The sequence below is a fragment of the Pipistrellus hanaki genome (assembly GCF_964339955.1).
Source record: "Pipistrellus hanaki genome assembly, chromosome: 4".
NCBI lineage: Eukaryota > Metazoa > Chordata > Mammalia > Chiroptera > Vespertilionidae > Pipistrellus > Pipistrellus hanaki.
This window is the reverse complement of record NC_140506.1, coordinates 76,868,573-76,895,108: the sequence shown is the minus strand read 5'-3', so window position 1 is coordinate 76,895,108 and position 26,536 is coordinate 76,868,573. Positions and strand designations below refer to the sequence as shown.

At 45.7% G+C, this 26,536-nt stretch overlaps 1 protein-coding gene across 1 annotated transcript in view; it reads right to left on the bottom strand.

Annotated features, from left to right (window-relative positions):
* GALNT17 (polypeptide N-acetylgalactosaminyltransferase 17) overlaps positions 1-26,536 on the bottom strand; it is a 395,934-nt gene that overhangs the window by 167,344 nt on the left and 202,054 nt on the right. The window contains exons 4-5 of the mRNA XM_084880693.1: positions 22,073-22,247; positions 19,151-19,348 (exon numbers count right to left, since the gene is read on the bottom strand). Of these exons, the coding sequence (XP_084736819.1) occupies positions 19,151-19,348; positions 22,073-22,247 (373 nt within the window). The remainder of the gene's footprint in view (positions 1-19,150; positions 19,349-22,072; positions 22,248-26,536) is intronic.

Genomic DNA, 26,536 nt, shown 5'->3' with positions numbered 1-26,536 from the left:
CAAAGTCTGAGAGAAAAATCTTTCCAAGTGGGAAATGGGAATCCCAATATTTTTATGTATTCAAATACTAAAATATTTCTTTGAGGATATGAGCCTCAAGAAATACGAGGGAGTAAATATATATATATATATATATATATATATATATATATATATACATACACACACACACACACACACACACACACACACACACACACATATATATATATATATATATATATATATATATATATATATATATATATATATTTATTTATTTCCTGGGATCAGGACACAGGGGACTTAACACAGGAGAGAGGTGAAAGGAACCCCCCAAATATGTATTATATTGGGCCAGTCCCAATCGATGGAAAAAGCTGGAGCACCCTAGAGAGATTTCTGCAAAAGGATGAACTGGACAGAATACCTAACATGGCTGTGAGGATTGAGGGGATTCAGATAAGAAGCAGAGTGTCTTGGGCTGAGTTGGTGAAAAGTATATAGAAAGCAAAGTAAGTGAACAAACAAAAAGAAAATGATTAATTATAGGATAAACGAAAAACTGTCCAGGAAAGGGAAAATAACCAAAGTATATCATGTGGATGAGCTGTAAGTAGTTATAATAAAGTTAAATATTTTAAAAATGATCTAAACGAAAATGTAAAATATATATATATATCCCTAATATAAAAATAGACTGAATGGCAGAACCACTGAACCAAACATTCAGTTGCTATGATGTGTGCTGACCACCAGGTGGTGCATGCAAAACATGGTGGGTGTTGGCTAAGGCAGGATGATGGAGCAGATGAGTGGGGGCACCAGACCAAGGTTGGGTGCCAGTTGCTATCATCAGGGCGAGCCTCTGGTGATTACTGAAAATTCTTTGCTCTCGCGCAGACCGTTCAGCTGGTGCTTGTACCTGCTGCCTAAGATGGCCCTGCTCGCACCCCCAGCGGGTACCGGAGCCGCCCCTTGCACCCACTGCTGGTGCCCTGAGCCAGCCCTGTTCACCTCTGAGCGCTTCTCCACCTCCCCCTGCTCCTGAGGGGGCAATCCAGGGCAGCAGCAGCCACTCGCACTGGCTGAGGATTCTGGCCCCAAACACTCTGCAAGATCAGCAGGTGTGAGCAGGGCTGGTGCCATCAGGGCATGGGAGCAGAGGCTGCAGGACCAGGGACTGGGGACTAAGGCTTGTGGTTGGAGGGGCCGGGTGGGGAGCATGGAGGATGGGCTGAGACCCACCTCTGTGCCCAAAGCGACCCACAGTTCTTTTTAAGGTGCATGCATTCGTGCACTGGGCCCCTAGTATTACTATAATGGACAATGGGAGAAGGAATGAGAAGCAGTGGGTGAGCAATAAAGAGTTATTACCATATTTCCCATAGCAGAAAGTTTAAAAAATCATGCCTACATCTCAAAAATAAAAAATAAAACAAAGCACATAAAAAATAAGCATGTTATTTAGAGACAGGTAAACAGATGATTTACAAGAGTGGAGGGTGCTATCTCTAGACAGGGAGTAGGGCATTGTAGAATATATATTTGACTTTTGAAACACAAATATATGTAATTATTACAAAACTACAAAATGACTTAAAATATGTAAGATTCTAATGAATCTTAGATACTAATGAAATATCAAGAGTGGTTGTCACAGGGATGTATAATGAAAAGTGATTATCTAATACTTTTTGTATTTTCCAATTTTTATAATAAATATTAAATTTACAATGAATGTACAGTACATTTTACAATCCTATCTAATGAAAGAGTAATATGCAAACTGACCATCACTCCAACACACCAGATGGCTGCCCCCATGTGGTCAAAGATCCTGCCCCTACGTGGACACAAAATGGCCACCACAAGATGGCCAGCAGGGGAGGGCAGTTGGGAGGCACCAGGCCTGCAAGGGAGGGCAATTGAGAGGGTCCCAGATTAGAGAGGGTGCAGGCTGGGCTGAAGGACACCTCCCCCAACCCCATGCATGAATTTCATGTACCAGGCCTCTAGTAAACATATAATGAAAAAGTATTTTTAGAACGTGATTTTGAAATTCTCTGGTCTCCTGGTGGCTGCCCTTGCTCTCTGTGAGGCAGGAAGACCACATCTGGATGAGAAGCAGGGAAGAAAGCCATTCTTGTTTCTCCCCCTGAGTGCCTCTGGACGAATTACACAGCGCTCATCTCATGGCTGACAGCCTCTGCTCCTCCCTCCTCATATTCTTTAGGATTTCAAGTCTCTGAAATTTCAAGCCTCTTCTAGCAAATATTCTAGTTTTCCGGAGATGACTACAAGATTTAAGGGATGCATTTTTCTGTGCATGGTTACTTTTAAGAAATTCCTATAGGGTTTGATGGAAGCGGATATGCATGTCCAAGTCACGTAAAATTTATGAGCAATGAGACTACCATCCTTTACCACTTAAGAGACATAGGAGTATGTTCAAGGGGATACCCAGAGACAGGGACTGGGAAAGTCAGGGTGGCCATTTGGAGCCAGGAACGTCATGTACTGGCCACAGGGACACAGCTCTTCAGGCAAAGTCACTGCAGGTAAGGGTTCCGGCCTAACCCTTGGGGACTGTGGAAGGAACCGACCAGAGCTCAGTGATCCGGGCACCAGAGATCCAAAGGGAGACCATGAGCTGGGGCAGGGGCACAGCAGAGCAACAAGGAAGCAGGATTCAGAGCAGTTATTCCAGGGCAGGGGGCAGGCCCAGCAGGAGCCTAGGACTCTGCGTGGACAGCTGGTGTCTGCTGAGAGAGGGACTGACTGAAGTAAGAGGCTCCCGGCTGCTGGAAGGCAGGCCTCTGTGACTAGGGCAGACTCGCAGGAGGGGGAGATTTGGCAGGGTGCGTGGGTGGCTCTAGGTTTGAGAGGCAAACGCGGCTTGCTTCTAGTGGGGGCTGGGACTGCGTCCTGCACGCCCACGTCTTGGCCCAGGGCCCAGAGTAGGACTGTGTTTGCAGACGAGAAGGTAGGGCAGAGATCTCAGAGGAGCTGGAGAAAGAACCAGCGTGGAAATTGAGGGCAAGGCTGACAAAAGACAGAGGTCCTCATTGCTGTCCCCACTTGTCCTCTAAAACCCGATGAAGCAGAGGCTGGGAGCAGCTATTCTTCTGAAACCCCCTCGTGTTACTCCGGAAAAGGCAAAACCTGTTCAGTGGAGGTAATCATTGGACAACTGTTCACGTGCTTTCTTTCCTCTTGGGGACTACGTGACCTTTGCTGCAAGTTGCAAGGCGGAGACTTTGGAGTTTTCTCTTCTCCTTTACCTCCGCTCCTTCACCTCTGCCTTCCGGAGGGGATGCTAGGCCGGGAGGAAGCAGACCACTGGGGCCGGTGCTGGGAGGAATTTAGCAGCGCTCTCATGAAAGCCCACCGTCTCCCCACCCAGGGTCCCATGGGAAGGAGACAAGCAAGAGGGAGGGGGTAAAAGGTGACGAGTGCCTGGATTCAGCCCAGAGAGAGGGAAAGATGTGTTGCACAGTGAGGCTGGTCCAGAGGGTAGAGTGGGCCTTTTCCATGGGGACTGTGGAAGGAGCCTGCCTCACAGGTGGCTCATATCCCTCTGGGGCCCACCTCCTCAAGGTGAAGTGCGGTGCACTGTGGCCAGCAGGAGGCTCAGTTCCTACGCAGGGAAGAGGAGGAGCAGCTGAGGGTCTCCCCTGGGACCAGATGAGTCTGCAGCTGCGGCTGGGATGGACGAGGAGAAACATGACCTAAGCTCAGGTGTCTCCAGCCAGCACAAGCCATGAGGAGCCAAGGCCAGGGGGCCCTGACCAAGCCGAGAGGTCAGCTCACATGCCAGGCAGCGGAGATGACTGCCAATAACCCAGCAGGGCAAGGAGCAGCTGGGTGGGCTGGGCCACGACACATGGGAAGGAGAGACACAACAAGACCCTGAGGCTTCCGCTCAGCCACTGGGGAATGCTCTCACACCCCCAGAAGCCATCTGAGACTAAACGTGCTTCCAGAAGAGGCTGAGCATTTCTATTGATCATATTACAAAATATGATCAATAACCCAAACCCAGCCACAGCCCCTAGATTTCTTAATTGGCTGAGCTTGGCGTATAGTAAGGGCTCAATAAATACGGTGAGTGGGTGAAGGATTTAATATTTGCACTTCTCTAAGATATTTGATTTACAACTAAAGAAACTTCGTAACATCTTAATGGCAGATGTGCCATCTTATCATTCCTCTCCATGGCAGAGCATTTCATTGAAGCTAGGATGTCAGGCATAGGATGAAAAGAATTGACGTTCACTGCCTTTTTGCTTCCATCGAGTTCATCGTAACACAGATCAGTCACTGCTGGGAGTGGGGCAGCAGACGGGTGGTATACCAAGAAGTAACAATAATGTCTGGCTTAAGAACTGTTATTACTGCCCTGGCTGGTGTGGCTCAGTTGACTGCGAATCAGAATGTCCACCAAAAGTTTGCTGGCTTGACTCATGGTCAAGGGCAGCACAAGCCCAGGTTTCAGCCTTGATCCCTGGTAAGGGTTGTTCAGGAGGCAGCCTTTGGATGTTATGCTTTCACATCAATGTTTCTCTCTCTCCCTCTCCCCTCCTCTCTCTCTAAAAATTAATAAGCTATTTTTTTTTTAAAAAAAAGGTTGGTTACCTTATTTCTCAGTATAAGCGAGCAAGTTTGCTGTAAACCTTTACTGACTGATGGCAAAAAAGATGAATACATGCACATGCATACATTTGCGTGCAAACATACACATGTGCACATTCATACATATGTGTGAAAATGCATACATATGTATGAAAATGCATACATTTATAAACTAAACTAAGTAGAATTAGAATTGGAGGCCAAGTTGACCACTAATGTGAAAAGCTGTGGCCGGTTCCCTGGGCAGTGTGGTTCAGTTGGTTGGGCATCATCCTGTGGACTGGAGGGTGCTGGTTCAATTCCTGGCCAGGGCACATGCCCCGGTTTTGTGCTCAATCCCCAGTGGGGGGAGGAAGAGGAGGCATGAAGGAAGCAGCTGATCAATTTTTTCCCCGCTTACCCTCTCCCTTCCTCTCTCTTTAAAAATCAATTAAAAATCTTAAGGAGAAATGTTCCACTTGCCCAGAGTCATTCCCAGAGCCCTCTCTCCACCTGGAACTTCAGATTTGGCGGGGACAGGAATGGCTCCCCCGCAGCGGGTTCTGTCTATGAAAGCCCTGCAGCTGCCACGGACACTGCGGTCGGAAAGGCAGTGCTAACAAAAACCACTCAAGGACTGTTTCCTTCTTTGTGCCTTTCAGTTAAACTTCTTAGGAACGTGGGGGTCCATTGAACTTCACACACAGAAGTCAGACTCCAACATACTAAGGTGGGCACCCTCCCGGGTCTATGAAGGGCCTCCCATGGGGCCTTTGCCCCATCGGCACTGGTAGTCAGGTCGTTCCTGTCAGTAAAGGCAGCTCCCTGCAGCCTCTCGGCTGCCGAGGACGCGCTGCCTCGGGGCGGTGGAAGGACATGGGGGCCTGCAGCAAACTGAAGCCACTGCTCCGAATGTTTCGTGTGCCTGGCTGCAGAAGCTATTTTTAGATCCATGTTGACAGCAGAAAACACTGAAGACTGTGGCCTCACACTCCAGACAGATATTGCAAAGTGTCCGCCCAAATGTCCTTTCTTTAGGAGAGTCTGGAGAGAACCTTGCTGCCTTAAAAACGGCGCTGGGTCAATGGACTGAAAATGTCCCTGTGCCCGGGGAGGCAGCGGCCACCGGCCCTGTGTGCTGGACGGCTGGCAGCTCGCCACCTGGCAGAGAAGGGCACCATGGGCGCTGCTGTCAGGGCTTACAGTGAACCGCCCCAGCTCTGAAGGGACATCCTATTTGCTTCTCTGCAACCCAGGAGAAATGACAGAGTCAGGTGTTCCTGCATTTCCATAAAAGAGAAGGGGCAATGGATAGGGGCTGGGCTCCACCCGGAGCCTCAGATGTAGCAAATGCTGCACAACTGGGAAGGACTGATAAGGAGTAAGCATCTTGGAGGATGAAACTCTGTCTGGCAAGTACTGCCAGAGAGCTGGGTGAGTGGAAAAGGCTGAGAACAAGTTACATCCTGTGTCTTCGTCATTTTACCCAAAGCACTCGCTGAAAGAGACGGGGAAAACAACGCACTGAGAACCGGATGGACCGGGAAGCCAACAAACAGTTTCTAAACTGTGATGCAGAGAAAAGAATGGGGCAGCACGGGAAGACAGGAAGACAGGGCACCTTTGGCTCTGAATGCAATCCCAGGGTCTTCGATAGTTAAGTTCGCGCTTTGAGGGTGGAGGTGAAAAGAAAAATGGAAATGGCAGGAGAAGGAATATGAGAGGGGCCAGAAGATGGCTCATTCTGGAATCATTTAGAAAAGGGAGATTAAAGCTACCAACACAATGGCTGGAGTGTACCTTTCCCCACCGTACTCAAATTGTACCCATGCAGTTCCAACTGAAGAGGAATCTGAGCTACCCTCTTCCTGCCAGAACCACTTGCTCAAATTGATGGTATTCCTGCTCCAGCAAGAAGCCAGAACTGAGCATTTAACTCAGAGGAGAAGTGTCTCCCTTTTAAAAAAATCTTAAATTTAAAACTCATCTGTTCTTCAGCAGCCCACCACATTGAACTCCTTGCGAGCGAGAAGGGAAGCCTTGCCAATATTACTCAAAGTCACTTGCGTGCTGCTGTGAGCTGTCAAGATGCGTGTTGGCTGATGGAGGCAGATCTCTGCTTGTCATTGCCGGAATGGTTACCCTGAAAACCTTGCTCTAGCTCCAGGGCACTGCCTGGGGACTTGGCTTCCCAGGGGAAGGTATGTAGCAGGGACATGGATGTGTCATGCAAAGAGGAAACCCAATCTGCTCAGGCTGGTATTGAGGAAGACAGGTGATGTCAAGAAATACCATTCCTTTCACCCCAAAGCAGTGTGTTCACCATTGTGTCAGCACACTTCCATTTTGTAATGAACAGCCTCCCTGAAGGGACCAACTAAGGAATATGGGCCCCCAGATGTTCCTGTGAAAATCCCCTGGCATTGAAAATGCCTCTCCTCCACTAGCACCCAGACTTGCTCCATAAGCAGTTCCAATTCAGGAAGAATCCTTTGTCATAATCATCTAGTCACATGAATAGACCAGGTAGCAAGAAAAGGATTGTAGGGTTCCCATAGCAAATAGTAAGATTGCCTTTGGATGACACAGAGGGCAAAAATAATAGCAACAACAATCAGAATAGCTAGCATGTTAAAACGTTTTACACTTAATCTTTACAACAACCCTGTAAAATATATGAATACCCCCATTCACAGAGGAAGAAACTAAGGCACAGAGAGGTTAAGTTACTTGTCCCAGGTCTCATAGAATGGGTCCATAGCACATCTAGTCGTTTTACAGAGAAGTAAACTGAGGCTCAAAGCTAGTGGTCACATCTAGCATAGAAAACAAGTCTTGGGATCGTGGGCATGTTGATTCCATCCCATCAGAGAGCTGACACCTGGGGTCATTTGAGAACCACTTGCTCCCAGCTGTGGAGTCAGGTATTCCTTGAGCACCAGCAGTCGATAGCTATGGAGAGTGGACACCTGGACAGTGATGTCCTATGTTTCCATGGGAACCATCCTGCTGCTTGCCCATGAAGTGACAAAGTTGAGGATGATGCTCCTTCAAAGTTCTGACAACTGTGACCATGACTAGGCATTCTTTCCAGCTAACTGACCAAGGGGCAAATGTTTAGATATGTCTTTCTTAAGACAATCTTACAGAAGGGCAGACTCCCTTCCCTGTTTCTCCAGCTGTCATTTTCATTCACTGAGCCCTCATTTGGGGTCTCAAACATGTGTCAATCTGGGTAAACTGGAAAAGGACTGAAACACAGGAGGGAATCCTCCATGCCGCTCAGAGCAGAGATTTCGCACAACGGGAATCGGGTGCTCATGGCGCAACACTACAGGCCAACCACTATTCCCGATCCTACGTCATAATGATGTCTCTTCCAAGTGATAGGAAACCCCACGGTGTGGACTACACCAACACCTTCTATCAGCTGTGCACCTCCAGGATATTCCCCTGAAGAAAGCAAGTAGAGTTTTGTGGAGGTGTTTTGTTTTGTTTTGTTTTTTAACTGTAAATTGGCCTTTGTCTTGATTCTGTAGAACTCTATTAACTAAAACATTTAATTTTCCACAACACCATATCCCATAACTTCAGAGAGTTTACAATCAGTGTTTGCTTTTCATCTGTGAGACCAAAAGCTTTGTTATGGAAATTGTCTGCTACTGGAACAATACATCTTTAATTGTTGGGTAGGTTTTATGGATAAGAAAATTAAAAGCACATTTACATAGATGGCAGTGTTCTGCCCAATGATACAGACCCTGTTGGTGGCAAATTGAACAGGTCATTCCTCCATTACTGAAAAACAGAAGAGGATGTAGAGAACATGTAGGTTTTCCACTATAGGTTTTCTCTTCCTGAACTGTGACAGGCTTCACCTGGCCCTTGAGCTAGATTCCTCTTCCCAGACTCTCCTTTGCTAGACCCAAAACCAAGTACTAATAACTGTGGACTTCATCCTGTCCTTTCCCATAACATGCTGCCACTGACCAGCATCATATACATAGCTCAGGTTGGTCAGCAGTCCCGGGTGGATGGGTCCAATGCTAGGCAATGCTCAGCTTCTGTCCAGGATGCTCCTTAGTGCCTGAATCCCTGCTTGTGACTCCATCAGGACAAATTCTGCCACTCTGGGACTTGACCCCAGTTCAATTGTCTATGGTACTCTGTGCTGCCCTGTAACTTCCCATGAAAGGGGGACCACACAGATTCTGAGCCAATAATTAAACTGTTTTCATCTTGTTGCAAGATTGGCCATCTGCCATCTGCTGATGGCCATCAGCTCCTGAGATAGAATTCACATTCCACACAATTCATCTATTTAAAGAATACAATTCAATAGTTTTTAGTATGTTCAGAGTTGTATAACCATCACCAAAATCAATTTTAGTACCTCTACATCACCCCCCCTCAAAAAAAAACACCCATACCCATTAGCAGTCACTCTTCTCCTCCCCTTCCCCCAGCCCTAACCAATCACTACACTATATTTTGTGTCTTATTATTAGCTTTTTATTCCCGTCTGTCTACCTTAATGGACCACTGGATAGTCTACACCCGTTTTGTACATTTAGAACTTTCCCTAAAGTGACCTCCTGTTTTGATCTACTCAATCTTTCACTTTCTCCTACTTCTTAATGCACATTCCCTACCATCACCAGACCCGAAACACCCCCTCCTATTGTGCAGGTAAGGGTTAACTCAGTGGACTTGGCTGTCCAAACCCGGCACCTTCCAAAGGAAGAAATGGCTCTTGCCCGGCTCAGCCCGCAGAACATCCTGACTCTGAGGCCCAGACCCTGCTAGGGCCCTGCTATATCAGCCTAGTCTCTGGAGTGGTGCTGGTGCTGGAGACCGAGTAGCCAAGGTTAGTCATATGGGTGCTCCCATGTCCACATGGCTGAGCCCCAGTAAAAACCCTGAACACCCAGGCTCTGGAGAGCTTCTCTGGTTAGCAACACTTCATACATGTTACATGTCATTGCTGGGAGAATGCAGCATGGTCCTTGCCACTCCACAAGGAGAGGACCACTAGAAGCTCATGCCTGATTTCTCCTGAACTCCTTCCTATGTGTTTTTTTTTTTCCTTTGTTGGTTCTAGCCTTTATCCCTTCACTCTAATAAATGATAACCATGAGCATAACAAATATCCTGAGTTTCTTGAGTCCTTCTAATGAGTTATCAAATGCAAGGGTGATCCTGGGGACCCCAGACAGCCTTGTGTTCACTACTACACCTATTATTGTGTCATCTCCCATATTCTCTGCCAGTGTCAATTCCCCTCAGCCCGCAAGGCCCCATAATCCACACCTTTCCCAGGGAAGAGAGCTCAGACATCACAAACATCAGAGACCTGAATCCCAGCTTCACCTTATGAGGTGTGTGAGCTTGGGTAAAGGGATTTACCCTTGCACCTCAGTAGTCTGTCCATGAAACAGGGAAAATGATATTTATTCCTTAGTGCCAGTACCAGGTGGAAATGGATTGGTTTTATGTAAAGAATAATGCCTGGCACACAGAGAATTCCAGAGTTAGATTCTTATGAGCTTTTCTATGCATATCACGCCCACTCTCGCCTCTTTCCCACACATCCTCTCTTACCTGGGCTGAAGTGTGATTATTCACGCGTGGGCCGTGTCTCCAGCCAGCCTACGAACTCCTTCTGCAGGACCATGTAATTTCCTACCACAGGCTGAGCATATAATTGGTTCCTAAAACATATTTGCTAATGCATAGGAAAGCTACCTCTATTACCAAGTCTAAGAAAACCCAATTCTTCACTTAATTTCCTCTGTGTAAGCTATCATAGTCCTCCATGAAAGAAAAACTAACCTTCTCCTTTTATGTACATGTGTGTACAGCATTTGAGATCCCAGCAACTCTATATATCCTTAACAGCCATTTCAAACAGTCTCACAGGCTCTATTGGCTCCTGTGCCTTATAATTTATTATCAAATTATATGTTGAATTAAGGATTGCTAATTGTTAATCATCAGCTTGAATTAGTTATTAATGAGTCATGTCACTAATTACAGGGCCACCTACACAGAGCGGGCGGGCACCACTGGCACCTCACAGCAGATGCCTGTGCCCCCAAAGTAATGTGCTGTGAAGTGTCCCATCTCAGATGACACCAGAGGCCCTTCCCTCCCGTGGTAAAAGCCACAGGGCTTTACAGCTGGAGAGAACCTACAGATCGGTGGTTACCAAGCTGTGAGCCGCGGACTTCCGAAGCCTGCTGCTCTACTAGTAAGCGGGTTTCCATGACTTCGTGGTGAGCACAACCAAGGTGCCTTTTGGCCAGTGGTTGGCAAACTCATTAGTCAACAAAGCCAAATATCAACAGTACAATGATTGAAATTTCTTTTGAGAGCCAAATTTTTTAAACTTTAACTTCTAATGCCACTTCTTCAAAATAGACTCGCCCAAGCCGCGGTATTTTGTGGAAGAGCCACACTCAAGTGGCCAAAGAGCTGCAGGTGGCTCAAGAGCCCCAGTTTCCCGACCATGGCTTTAGGCTAAATATATGTTATGCTTCATTCTTATCTTTGCTACCATTTTTCACACGTGAAGATGGGCAAAAGTAGGCTTGTAATAGTGTGTATGTGAAACACAGAATTTATTCTTGTATTATTATTTATTATGTATTATTATTATTAACCCACTTTGCCTAGCCCTGTATACATACATCATGTTATGAGCAATAAAAGTTATGTTTGTATCCAAGCACAACTGAATGCATAGTAGCTGTTGCAAAGAAATCCTTGTGGGAAATTTATTGAATTTATATTCCTAGGCCCTCATAACAGCCAACAATTAGTTTCTGTGTTCTTGGCCGGCTAGCCCATTCCCATTCCTCTCAGCAATTAATCCAGACCTTTTTCGTTTTTCCAGCGCCCCCCAGCCAAGGTCTAGCTCTCCCTATGAGCTCTGATTTTCTCCTCCTAAATCACCACAAAAAGGTGGGCCATATAGCTCAAGCTCTCTTTCTCTTCTTCAAGACTGAACTGCAACTATGCCCACTCCTTCCTCCCCCTCAGAGTCCTTCTTTTTTAACCAGCCCTCTCCTTGTATGGCTCAGCCCTTCCCTCTCTCCTCATTCCATGCCCTCAGCTGCACTAGTATGTACTCTGTTAAAAAGGAACCTTTCATGTTCTCATAGGCGCTGTATTCAAAGAGATCATGCAAAAAGTTCAAAGCAGATAACCAAACCGCAGTTAGCTGACCAATGAGGATGACTGAGTGAAGTTTCAGGGAGGAATGTGTCAGAAGTTTCCCTAGTTGTGGGGCGGGGAGTTTTACCTTGAATCCCCCTCGCCAAGGAGAAGGACTAGGGGTCCTACCATCTAACCCTAAGCCTGGGGTTCAGTATTCCTGGCAGTGGAGAGACACCCTCCCTGGTGCCAGAGTCACCCCAGCAAAGGGCAAAGGGCAAAGGGCAAGGGGCCCATGGCACAGGGAGCCCTGTGGGGGAAGTCGCCTCTTCTCCTCTGTGCAGAACAAAGGTGTGTAAATCTTGGAAACCGATATGGTACCCAGAAGGGATATTGACCTGTGGCCACTTTAAAAGTTGTCATTATAAAAGCTCACTTATAGAAAGGAATGAAGTACTGATACATGCTACATATACCAACATGGATAAACTTTATGCTATAAAAGAACCAAGACACACAAAAGACCACATATTGTGTGATGCCACTTATATGAGAATAGGCAAATCCATGGAGACAGGAAGCAGGCTGGCACTGCCCGGACTGGAGGGAGTGAGGGAAGAAGAGAACAACTGCTTAGTGTGTAGGTCTCAGGGGTGATGACAAAACTCTGGAGCTAAATGGCGGTGATGATTGCACAGCATTGTAAACCTACTTAATGCCACTGGATTCTACATTTAAAATGGTAAAATTTGTTATATGTATTTTACCACAATTAAAAACATTATCAATGAAACATAACAAAAAAAGGATGTCCAAGATGGCGACATACAAGAATATAAAAAAACCACCTAAGTGTTCGTAGTGGAAGAATGGGTAAGAAATGTGCTATATGTACACACAGAATACTATTCAGCTTCTATAAAGAGAATCCTGCCATTTGGAAAAATATGGGTAGACTTGGGGAGCATTATGCTGAATGAATGATCTAATTTATGTGTAATCTTAAGGAGTTGAACTCATAGAAATAGAATTGAGTGGTGGCTGCCTGGGGCTTGCAGGTGGGAGAGGGGTGATGCTGGTCAAACTTGAATTTATAAGATGAATAAGTTCTGGAGACCTGATGTATAGCATAGTGACTATAGTTAATAATAACATATTGTATACCTAAAATTTGCTGAAAGAGTAGGTCCTAAGTGTTGTCACCATAAAGAAAAGAAAAGAAAAGAAAAGAAAAGAAAAGAAAAGAAAAGAAAAGAAAAAAGATAACCATGTGAGATGATGAATGTGTTCATTAGCTTCCCTATGATAATAATTTCATATTACATGTATATCAAAATATCACGTTGTACACCTTAAATATATACAACCCTTTTATACATACCTCAATAGAGCGGGGGAGGGGGGGGAATGGATGGATAACAAACGTGTTACATGTACACACAGGAATACTACTTAATTAGGAAATGCTATAATAGGCCCAATTAATTAATTAATTAGTAAAAGAAGTCATGGCTTGCTGGAGATCCTAGCAGCAAGAGTGTGTGGATGTCAAGGCAGAGGTGGGGGATGGGGGGTGGGGTAGCCCTGGGAGGGGCCAGCTGAGCAGGAGTCCCAGCCCACACTGAGGCATCAAAATACCTTCCATGTGTCCAAGGGAAAAACCAGCTTTACCCACCTGCTGTTCCAGAGAGCTCAAACCATTATAAGAGAGTGTCAATCAAACAAGAATCTTCCTACACCCTTCATCTCCCCACCTCACCCCTCAGGGCCCCCATGGAGTCAGACATTGCACCTCCCAGGAGAAAGATGGGTGAGGGAGAAAAGAATAAGAGGCTCCAGCCTCTCTTCCTCTGCAAAGCAGCAGACCACAGCTGAGGGAGAGGAGGACAATTTCAATAACAAATTGAGGCTGGTTTGTGAATTAAAGTGACCCTAGGATTTTCATTACCCAAGAGTAATAAGAAACATCATGGGACTTGCTGGAGGGAAGAGAAGGATTCATTGTGCTAAACAAGTTAAATGAAACAGGAGGAAAGCAAAGCAACTGGGGTTTTAGAAATATAAACCCTGAGTTCTAGTTGCTCATTGTGCTAGAGGTACTTCTTGGGTGTCTCCCATTTTAAAAACAAACAAACAAACAAACAAACAAACAAACATGCCACTCTATCTTGTCACTCCATCCACAGTTCTGCCCCTCTCCAAGTCTCCCTCAAACATCTCAAGAAGTATAATGCACACTCACTTTCCTCACCTCTTCATGTCCAATTCATTTTCTCACCCACTGCCATCCACCTTCAGACCCATATACTACCGTGTTTCCCCAAAAATAAAACATCCTCCAAAAATAAGACCTACTTACAGGTTTCCTTCTGAGTGAAATATAAGGCATCCCCCAAAAATAAGCCCCCCCCCCCCCCCCAGGCTCTGTCCAAGAATGCTATTGCTAAACATGAGAGATTTGGTCCACTGATTCTGAAAGAAATGGAGTCACAAGAAATTCACCAGGAAATTCAGGAATTGGATTGTTATGATGATGTTCCAGAAGATGATGACATGATTGTCATTGAATAAATGAGTAAATTCTTGATACTGTAGGATTCACAGTTTGTCTGGTTTGTGTTGACAACTACCGTACTACCGTACCGTATACAGGTAATAAATTTCCTTTATGTTCATTTAACAATAAATGTGTACCGTATTCTTCTTCATGTAAAAATAAGGCATCCCCTAAAAATAAAACCTAACGCATCTTTGGGAGCAAAAATTAATATAAGACACTGTCTTATTTTCGGGGAAACAGGGTAGTACTATGTTATAATGTTTTTACTAAGATTATACCCAGCCCAGTTAATCCCTTAAACCAAATGTTGCTTGTAGTCTTCCTGTTATTGGGTGCTTTTAAAAAAAAGTTTTTACTGATTTGAGAGAGGATGGGAGAGGGAAAGAAAGAAAAACATCAGTCAGTTGCATCCTGCACACACCCCAACCAGGTATCAAACCCACAAGCTGGGCATGTGCCAAAATGGGAAATTGAACCAGCAACCTTTTGGTGTGTGGGATAATGCTCAACCAACTGGGCCACACCAGCTAGGGCCTGTGATTAAATATTTATGCCACAGCTGCTCTGCTAGTCCCCTACCTCTCTGAGCACTCATTACTTGTCAGCCCCGCTGATGGAGGCTCCCTTCATCCAGAAATATTTGGGTTTTCTTTCTCCTTCCCTAATGGACCTCTAAGTAATCTTACCCCCTTCCTCGTGGTTCATTAACCCTGACCTCTATTCTGAGCCTCAGCTGTCAGGCATCAAGGGACTCATTAAGTACTGGGATGCAAATGACACGACCACAGTCCTGGCTTCATAAAGTATATCGACGAGTGGGTGATAAAAAAAAAAATGGTAATGAAAGGCTCTCCAACTGGAGAAGTAGAAACATGTAGCAGTCCTGAATAGAAGCCCAGGGGATCATTAGGAGGGTGGCTTCAAGGCACCGATAAACTTCATAAAACTATATGCAAAGTTGTTTGTTTAGCCACGTTCAGCGTGATAGGATCTCTGGCTTTCATTAGATTATCACAGAGGTCCTTGACTCAAAAAAGTTTAAGCTCAACTGGTCTAATGATAGGTTTTTGATATAACATTGGAGATGATGCCATTTTGGTGAAAAATTAGGGCTTAAGTAAGACATAGATTTGGGAGCCTTCTCTGCACAGAGGCAAGAGCTGGGTCAACACCCCTCAAAGCCTAACAATCTCAGCCACAGGCAGAGGACTGGGCACACAATGGAGGCAGGAGGAGGGGGTCTCTCACTTTCCCCTAATCCCTCAGCCCCACAATAATGCCACAAACCGCATGTACTCTCAGCTCCCAGTGTGAGAAGTATGGAGTCAGGCTGTCCTGGGAATGTCAGAGGTCCCAAAGCAGCCTGTATAGACTAAGATCAACTCCAGGGACCCTCCTGGTCAAATCTAGTCTGGAAACATGCTGTCTGGAAAAAGAAAGACTTATTGCCAACACTGAGAATTCAGGGATTTTATGAAATGATAGGGATTTGTGTCTTTTCTTACAACTCTCAGGACCTGATAAGGCTGGCCCCGTGTCCCCAGCACCATCGCATGGACTGGCACCTCCCTGGGGGGCCCTAGTTCTTCAATTCCCATCCCCACGCCTTACACTTAGCTCTGTCTTCTTTAATGGTAACTGCCCGCCCTCCACACCTGAAACTCCGGTGTTCCCAAAGGCGAGCGGAGGAAAAATAGAAAACCTCTGGAAAGAGCTGTATGCCGAGCAGAAGTTATATAGGAAGAAAGAGGGGAAGAAGAAAAACAGAAAGGAAACATAGTCCCTTAATGCGAAATCTTCTACTTTATGTTGCCTACTGAGATGGCTCTGTATACAAAGACCATCCAAGTTGATGCCATTTGGATTGCAAGAAAGCTCTTCTCATCCCATCCTTGGCCAGAATAAAATCGTTACTATTAAAATAATGGGCCCAGGGGGGCGGGGGACAGGTGGGAACCACCATGTCCTAATATTTATGAATCATATTGTATCTGCTTAATAACATCAGAAGGGCCATAAAAACTCCTTCCTACAATTAAATATCTCCATCAACTATAAACAGATTAAGCATTTTATAAGTGATGGTACATTAAAAAGAGATCATTGGTATGTGATTCTATTTTGTACATCAGAGATGCATGTGAATTAATGATTCATGATCACCACTCTATTTTCTAGTCTTTTAAAAATGCCTATTCATCATCTGTTAATGTTGCCCTAAGCTCATAAGATAGCAGCCACGTTTTTGCTTTAGTGCGTTAAATACACAGAGACAGCATGCTTTCCGGGCACCCGCAGCTCTGCACTACGGTTACTTCTTTTCCTCTGTCACTAACACCACCGTCACAACCTCATTCATTCCCTTACTTACCAAGGCCAGAGGTCAGCCTTCCTGTATGTCCTGGAGGAAGCAACATTTGGCCAAAAATATGAATCTCACTGCTTGTCAGCCAATCACTTGAACTTCATTCCTTCAAAAATCTGAGCGCCAAGGGGTCTTTAAGCACTCCACATTCATTTGTTGTAATCATGGTAAAACACACATGACATAAAATTTTCTGTCTTAACTACTTTTACGTGTACAGTTCAGCAGTGTTAAGTGTGTTTATGTTATTGTGCAACCAATTTTCATAACAGTTTTCATTTTTCAAAGCTGAAATTCTATTATACCCTTTAAATAACAACTCCCCATTCCTCCTTCACCCCACCCCCTGGCAACCACCATTGTACCATCTGTCTTTGTGTTGGCTATTTTAGATACCTCGTATGAGTGAAATCATAGTTTTGTCTTTTGGTGACTGATGAATTTTACTTAGCATAATGTTTCCAAGATTCATCCATGTTGCAGCGTCAGAATTCCCTTCCTTTTAGAAGACTGAGTAGTATTCCATTACATATACTAGTATGTACCACAAGATGTTCCCACCTATAGTGCACAAGTTTCCAATTTCTCCACATCCTTGCCAACACTTGTTCTTTTCTGTTGTCGTTGTTAACAGTAACCATCCAAATGGATGTGAAGTAGTATCTCACCCATTAATTTTTAAATATCCCAAGGGTTATGCTTTGGTTCTCAGACGACACCTTAGTGATGAATCTGCATTATTATTTGTAGTGAGTCAAGAGTGTGGCTCTGTAGCATCGCACAAAGACACTGAATATCTAGGTTGGGATAGGACTGAGCCATGGAGTCATCTTTGGCTGAGTAAGTTATTGGCCCCAAAAGGCTGCCTTTCTTATTATACAGATTTGCCCATAGGTGGTTCTACTTTAATGCAGTTTTTAAGCTTTCAATTTGAGCAGGAAAATAGAAGAACACTAGAAGCCGGTGCACAAAATTCGTACATGGCAGAGAGAGGGGTCCCATAGTCCGGCCTGCACTCTCTCACAAACTGGGACCATTGGCTCCTAACCGTTCACCTACCTGCCTGTCTGATCACCCCCTAACCACTTGCCTGTCTGATATCCCCTAACCCCTCTGCCTGCCTGCCTGATCACCCCTAACCACCCACCTGCCTGCCTCATCACCCCTAACCACCTCTGCCTCAGTGCTTCGTCCAGAAGGACATCTGAAATAATGTTCAGAACATCATCCAGCTATCCAGTCTAATTAGCATATTATGCTTTTATTATTATAGATGGGGCGGGGATGGGGATGCTGGGATGGGGGGGTCCTGTATATCTCAAAATCTCTTATTGATTAAAAGTCTGTAAACTAAGAAAGAACTTCATGGCTACCTGTAAAGTGTTCTCACTGCTCTTCCACTATTCCTTCTTGAGATCCCTCTTTATACCAACAGTGTCCTAAAACTAGGGCAAAATAAGAACCCTTCTCCCCTCTCCTCTAACGTAAGACGGAATCATGAAAGTTTAAATCAGTTTGGCCTCAATTAGAAATCACAAACAGTACTGAACTATAATTCAAGTATCATCGTAATTGAAAAGTCAGGGCATCTGTGGCTGGCTGAATAATGATGCCCCCCCCCAAAAAAAAAAAATTTACTTTATATGGGGAAAGGTACTTGACTTATGTAATTAAGGATCTTGATATGGGGAGATTATCCTGGAGTACTCGTGTGCACCCCAAATGTCACCATAAAGGTAGGCAAGAAAATCAAAGAAAGAAGGCCATGTGAAGAAGGAAGAGGGGGGAATGGGTGTGATGCAGTCATGAGCCAGAGTGAAGACAATCTCTACAAGCTGGAAGAGGCAAGGAAGTGGATTCTCCCCTTGCCTCCGGAAGGACCCCTCTCTGCAGACACCTGGACCCCCATGACAACTGATATTCACCGTGATGATAACCAGAAGGGACCATAAAGAAAAACAGAAACGAGGTGGAAGCCAGTTCTGGGGAAAACCACCACCCCTTTCCCAGAAAGACCATGAATATCCCCGCCCCCCTCTTATTTGCTTAGACCACCCCTTAATTTCTATCCTGTGGATACACAACTTCTCCTCTCCAAGCTAAAACCAGAATATGCTTCTGCTTCCCAATTCTCTGGCCATTTTATTTTTTTTTTTTCATATGCCCACTTTTAATTATGGATGGAACCATTTAATAAAGCTTGTGCTGAACAGCAAAAGAGCCCCCTTTGGGGGTCTCAGAAAGGGGGGATTCACACCCTGAGTAACACCAGCAATTCAGTCTTTCAGTTTAAGAAGCTGCCCTTGAAAACGGTAGCTAAAGGATCAAAATGCTGCCATGGCAGGACACCCAAAATTCCTAAAGCAGCGTTTACACACCACTGCCCCATCCCCAGGCTGTCCCCTAGCCTCCTCCCCTGGCTCCTCTGTCCTCTGGGTTCTGGGACTCCAGGCCTCCAGAGCGTGCCTGCCACAGACCTGATGGGGAGAGAAGGGTCGCCGGCGTCCCACCAGTCTTTCGGGGGGCTGATGTACATGCACCACAGCTCCCAGCTGTACCCGTGGGCCGAGTTCTCATACCGCTGCACCTCAAAGGTGTCCTGCTTGATGTTGTCGATGGATGGGAGGATCACCCGCTTCCGGTTCTCCTGGATTCGGGAGAGAACCGGCTCGGCCCTGAAACAGAGAAGTAGAAATAAAGTCTCTCTCCTGAGTAGCCCACACCTCCACGGGCACAGACCCCCGGGCGGCAGGAAATGAGCAGCAGCACTGGAGCTAAGGGATGGGCTCTGGCAGGCTGGAACTCGGGTGCAAACTGAGGCTCCCGAGTGGCCTGCCCCAGTTGGATGGTGCAGCTCTAAGTGAACGCTGTGCCGTGCAGCTCAGGCCCTCGCCAAGTGGGATGCTGCCATGCTGATGCCTGCAGGAGAGGCCTGGAGCAAGAATTCAGAAAGTGCCAGCCTGTCTTTTATACCTGCCTCGTAGGCCAAAGCACGGCCATCTGACTCTATGATTTGCATCGCATTACAGTTTTACATAGCAGCTTCAGTTCCCCCCAGGGCACTGGTTGATGCTTCTTGTATTTTCTGCTGGAGCTGAATTTCCTTTCCTAAAATAGGTCGCTTCTGTCCTTGATGGCCTGGTTTTAATGAGCATTTCGCTAGCTTCTTTGTGTGTGTATGTGATTATTTCAGTTGTTTTAATTGATTATTTAATTGATTTCTTAAAAGGGATCTAATTGAATTGGTTGGCAATGGCTGACCGGATGGATGAATTAAATGCAAACGCAGGCAGATGCCTGCATCCCAGAGAGCCTGCCCCTCAAGGCTGCACAGGGGAGATAGGCGGTGACCCGGCTCATTTTTTGTTCATTTGTTTTTTTGTTTTTAATTCTTTATTGTTTAAAGTATTACATATGTCCCCATTGATCTTTCCCTGCCAGCCATTCCCCCCCTCCAGCACATGCCCTCACCCCCTAGACACAGCATAACCTGGAGCCTTCAAACTTCAGAGGGAAGGCAGGGAAGGTGTAGGGAGAGGAGGGGTGCAGAGAGAGGTCAACCAAAAGACTTGTATGCATGATATAAGCATAACCAATGGACACAGACAAGTGCATACAAGTCTTTTGGTTGACCTCTCTCTGCACCCCTCCTCTCCCTACACCTTCCCTGCCTTCCCTCTGAAGTTTGAAGGCTCCAGGTTCTAGGTGTAGCCCTGCTGGTTTGGGAGAAAGCAGATGGTAAGTCACCCTGCCAGTGTGCGTCTCCGTAGCAGACGCAGGCAGGGCTCCTTCCCCTCATTCGGGAAGAAGATGGCTCTCACAAGCCACACATTAATCTCCCTGCTTAACAGGGAGCACAGGCTCCGGAAAAGAGTCAAGCGAGATCCCATTCCTCTGCATTATTTGGAAGAATGATGAGAAAGCTCGGCCTATATCCCATCTCTTTTCATTTGCAGCTTCTGAATTACCTGCTGGCTCACCTCATCTTTCTATTTTAAATGAGCAATAAAATATATGCTGGGCCATTTCCTGCCTCCAATACTCCTGCACACACCATCCAGGGTGAGGTGGAGACACGCTTCAGTTCTTTGTCCCCTCCTAGTCTTCTCTCACGCTGCTCTCCTCTGGGAATGCCCTTCTGCCACCGGCAGGGAGCCTGGCTACCTACTGAGGCTAATTAGATCATGTGCCGCCTCTTCCAAGAAGCCTTCCCTAATTTCCCCCAGTAGGAAGGCTCTCTTCTCCATCTCAACTCTTAGACCATCTTCTCCACCTTATCCATGTCACTCTGATTACAGGCTGCCTTTGTTAATCTATGAACACATATTTTTCCTTATAAGCTCATGATAGTTCATATTTATTGATTACTCACTACGAGCCAGGCACCATTCTAAACACATCACATGGCTAATTTAAATCTCACAAGAATCCCATTAAGTACATAGTATGGCCATCATTCTACAAATGAGGAAACCGAGGTCCAGGAGGTTAAGTCACTTGCCTCAGGCCACATAGCCGGCTGGTGGCAGAACCAGGCTTCTAACCCAGGTGGTCTGGCTTCGGCCCCAACCCTAAAGCCCCACTGCCTCCTTCAATGGACCACACTTTCCCCAGGTTGTCTGCTGCCACACACTGAGAAGCACCCAGCTCAGTCTCTCTCTGGATGGTTGACTGAGCATGGGGGCAGGAGACTGTGTTCAAAGAATGCTTGTGAAGAGAGCAGCTCCATTTCCAGTCTGTGACAGTGTGCGCCACTGTTCCCAGCAATTTGCTTCCCCGTCCAGGGGACACCCTGCCTCTTACCATGTGGCCCGCAGGGCCTCCCTGCAGAGGGCTGCACTCTCTCCCTCACCCGCAATCAATGTTTAGCTTGGACATGTGACTTGCTTTAACCCATGGGATGTGAGCAGAAGTGACAATGTCACCACAGAGCAGACACGTGCATCATCATTGCAAGGTTCAACCGGCATTCTTTTCTCTGAGCCACAGAAGTGGTGCGCTGTCCTAGACAGGAGTGAGTGCAGAGGACAGGTGGACAGAGCCACAGACAGTCCATGCTGGACCTGCCACATGGACAAGACAGAAATCTTTATCATCGCCCGGAGGCTGAGAGGATTGCTACAGGACAACTTAGTGAACGTTGCGACACAGTGTCTGCCTATAACGAGGAATCCCAAGGGACCTATGACAATGACAATGATGGACTAAGTAGACAACAGGTAAATTTCTCCCTGCTTCCCAGTTTTATCCCAGACTATGGTCTCACCCTCTTTTCCAACCACCCTTTTTCCATTCTTCCAGGGGCCCCAGAGGAACCAGGCACCCAACCTCCCAGACTTTAACCCATCCTGACCTCACTGCAGGTCCTGAGTACCCCTAGGGTTCAGCGTGTGACCTACCAGCCAGCAGTGAATTCCACGTGGGCATCAAAGAAGCCAGTGACCTGGCCGGTGGCCGCCTTCCAGCCCTCAATGCGTGCTCGGATCAGGCCCTCACGTTTTTGGTTGCGCACCACCTTCACCAGCCCCGGGTAGCGTTTGTGGACGTACTCCTCTAAGGGGGCCTTTAGCTCCTCTGTAAATGACAAAACACAAGATGGTCCATGACATGTCATCTCAAATGTGCGTCCAACCCACTGAGACAGACCTTCAGGAAATGAAGATACAATAGCAGAAAAGTTTGCAAGTTGGTAATTTTAGTAGAAAATTGTTGACAACCCAGTCAGTGTGAGTCAGAAGACAACTGTGACATAGCAGCCCAGGACAGCAATGTTCTTCCAGCAGCCGAGCTGTACACCTGGACAGAAGTGAGGCCCAGCTTTCAGAACCCACTGCTGCAGCTGGCAGGTGTCCTCTGAGATTTATTTTCTTTGTGGCCCACCACCCTTCCCTGGCCAGCATTCCTGTCCTCTCACTGTCCCTTGGTTCTGTTTATCAACTGTTATAAGGGCATTTCCATCTGCATATACACTTTTTTTTTAAATAGGAAATGTCCTAAGTGGTCCAGACACATAGTCATGCACCAGAGGCAATGTTAACAGGGTTGGTGCTTTGGTCTTAGGATGTAAAGGAAATCTTTGCCCCGTAATGAACATGCTGCCATGGGCAGAAGCAGTATTCACAGAGATTACACACATCTCCTTCTGCACGAGCAGGTAGTGTAAAGAGCTTTATTTCTATGACCTAATTTAAACCTTACAGCAACCCTAGGAAATTGCCATATTAATTCCACTAATTATTAATCTAGATTAATTTTACTTCACAAATTAAGAGACAGTCTCATGAATGCTAACCTGTCCCAAGGTTGCACACCTAGTAATGGAAGGTCTGAAACACAGGCCAAATGGGCCCAACTCCCCAGACTTGAAGGTTGATACCTCTATGTACATAACAATCACCAAATGTAGGAGGCAAATGGAATTTTTGAAAAAGCTGGAAGAGCAATGCTTATCACAAGAGACAAAGAAGAATATTTTATATTTAACAGCCAAGATATGGAAGCAACTGAAGTATCCATTGACAGACAATTGAATAAAGATGTGGTATATGTACACAATGGGACACTACTCAGCCATGAAAAAGAATTAAATCTTACATTTGCAACAACATGGATGGACCTAGATGGCATTATGCTAAGTGAAATAAGTCAGACAGAGAAAGATAATTACCATATAATTTTACTGATATGTGGAATCTGAAAAACAAAATAAATGAACAAACAAAATAGAAAAGGACTCATACATACAGAGAAGAAACTGATGGTTGCCAGATAAGAGAAAGTTGAAAAAGATAAATAGATTAAGAAGCACAAATTAGTAGTTACACTGTATCTTGGGGATGTAAAGTACAGCATAGGTTATACAGTCAATAATATTGTAATAACTATGTGTGAATGCCAGGTGGGTATTAGACTTACTGAAGAATCACTTCATAAATTATGTAAATGTCTAACCACTATGCTATACACCTGAAACTAATATAATATTGAATGTTAAATGTAATTGAAAAGCAAAACTATATAATTTCAAACAAAACCAAAAAAAGGAGATTTTGGACACAGAGACAGAGCCCCCAGGGACATGCACACAGAGGATAGACCATGTGAGGACACAGTGAGAAGGCAGCTACCTGCAAACCAAGAAGAGAGGCTTTAGGAGAAACCCTGCCGACACCTTGATCTTGGCTGGACTTTCAGCTTCCTGAAATATGTGAAAATGAATTCTATTAAGACATCCAGTCTGTGGTACTTGGCTATGGCAGTCCTAGCAGACTAACACAGGTATTTGTTATGAAAGGAGAAAAAGCTGGAGCCTGGGTGGGGAGGTGGCAGACACCTCTAATGAGGCATAGCATGTGGTTGGGAGTCAGACTGCCTTGTTTCAGAACCAAGTGCTAACATTTATTACCAGGGTGACCCTGGGCAATTCAGCCAGTCAATTTGTGCCTCAATTTTCTCATTTACAGAAGGGGGACCTCATAGGGTTGTGGTGAGCATTAAATAAGTTAAATACATAGATGTCTAGAATTATCCTTGGCATCTGGCATCAGGTATATGCTAAACATTGAGTAGCCGGTCTTAATGATTATTTTCACTCTAGGAAGGGTTAGAACACAAGAAAAGAGATTCCAGAGCAGCCCAGATCACCTGAGGAAGCTGTGTCCAAGATGAAAAAATAGGCCCATACGCTAGAATGGTGGTCTCAAACCAGAGGGCACATCAGCATTCCGGGAGTTGTTGGGACAGATTGCTGACCCCTCCCCCACAGCTTCATTTTTAAAGGTCTAGGGTGGAGCTTGAGTGCTTCTGTTTCTAAGTGGATCCAGGAGTGTCCATGCTTTCTATGGGAACCACTTTGAGAATCACTGAGCTGGAAGTCATAGGACCATCTTGGGCACACAGCACGCCCTCTGTGGGTTTTCTAGGCGGGTGACATCTTTGCCCTCATCCAAGAGTTTGTTAAGGATGCTGGTGGAGAAGCCAGGCTGTGGGGACCCTCTGCTTCTTCACTTACCATGAATTGAAAGGATAACCAAATAACCATGAATTGAAAGGATAACCAAAGAATGCCCAGCTTCTAGAAACCATCTACTACAAGTTGGCTGGCTTTTTCTGTGTTAAATTTCTTGAAACGGTAATGCTAGCAAGAAGGTTAGGAGGCCATACCTAACCTGTTTGGTTTTTCCTTTCTCTCCCTCTTCCCCCCAACCCCCCACCCTTACCATGTGCGCTGGAGACAAAAGGACAAGCTGTAGAAGGAGGCAAGGAACCATGCATGGGCACAGCACCCATGGAAGGATTTGCCCATTTGCCCTTACGGGCAACTCCATAAGTTCAACAAGAACATTCTGAATGCTGAGCACTGAACACCATGCCTGGGGACCCACACCTGTGAACCATTAGTTGCCAAGTGACCTGGGACTGAGTTTTGGCTCTGCCCAGTAACTGGATGTCAGCTGTTAGCCATGACAGTCACCGTGTCCAAGTGTCAAGTGTTCTCCTCATTGGTTTAGTGGTTGTGACTGAGACATCAGGAGAGAGAGCGAGAGGCAAGCCTTTACAAGTTTGTCAAAAGGGAAAGTGGGTGACACCAGCTTCACCCTGACCTGCTTCCGATATACATTGTTCTACATCACCCTGACACTGGCAGGGTTCAAAAACAAGTGACAGTGAGCAGGCTTTTCTTCCCAGCCCCTGCATGTGACTCAGCACCCCATAAGGTATTGGGTTGGGCCCCTGCCCATACTTAACATCAACTCCGACACAAGTGCTCCGTCAAGATGCTTACAATGTAGTGCAGGAGGGAGACAAGTTCAAAGAGTTGGAATATTCAGTTTTACAAGGGAAACAGAGCAAAGGTCAAAGGGGGAAAATGGCTGTTGGAAGGAAAGTGCTATGAGGGGTCACAGAAGGAGAAATTATTTTGGTTGGCAGTGTTCATGGAGAAGGTAGTCTGAGTTAAGCAGAGATTTGAACATGTGCTCTCACTATTCCAGATCATAGACATAATCAAAAGACATGAGCATTGAATTGGATCTATGGAATCACCAGTGTCTGGGTGATTGGGCAGATGCCACTAATTAGAAAAGAGGGGAAAAAAGAAAAGTGGAAAAACAAGTTGAGTTCACCTGGGTGAAGCCCCGCAGACATTCAGGGGTGGCCTGCTGAATGAAAAGAATGGTCCAGAGGTGCCAAAACCAGTTTGGCTCAGTGGATAGAATGTTGGCCTGCGGACTGAAAGATCCCTGGTTCGATTCCGGCCAAGGGCATGTACCTTTGTTGTGGGCACATCCCTATTAGGGGGGTGTGCAAGAGGCAGCTGGTCAATGTCTCTCTCATCGATGTTTCTAACTCTCTATCCCTCTCTCTTCCTCTCTGTAAAAAAAAAAAAAATCAATAAAATATATTTAAAAAAAAAAAAAAAAAAAAAAAAAAAGATGGTCCAGAGGTGAGGAGGAAAGGCTCAGAGCATCGGGGACACAGATGAGAGATGTCGGCCCATAAGAGGGTGAGAGTTCCAGGAGAGAGTGAAGAAGACTAGAACTGTACTCTGGAAACATGTATACTGAGGAGACAGGAAGACAAGCTAGAGGATCAGATGGGCTAGAAACAGCATCAAAGAGGTGGAATCATATCAAGGGTGGAGTTTACAAAAGGAAGATATATGCATTCATTTCACAAATATGTACAGAGAGGCTATATGGCTGAAAAATGACACCATTTTTATCCTCAGAGTCACACCACGTCCAATGTCAGGAAAATCAAAATGCATTAGAGAAAATGAGAGTTGAGATGGACCACTGATTTAAGCAAATAGCAGGTTCCTAATGGGACCAGTGAGAAAAAAAGAATTCCCTTCAGGATGC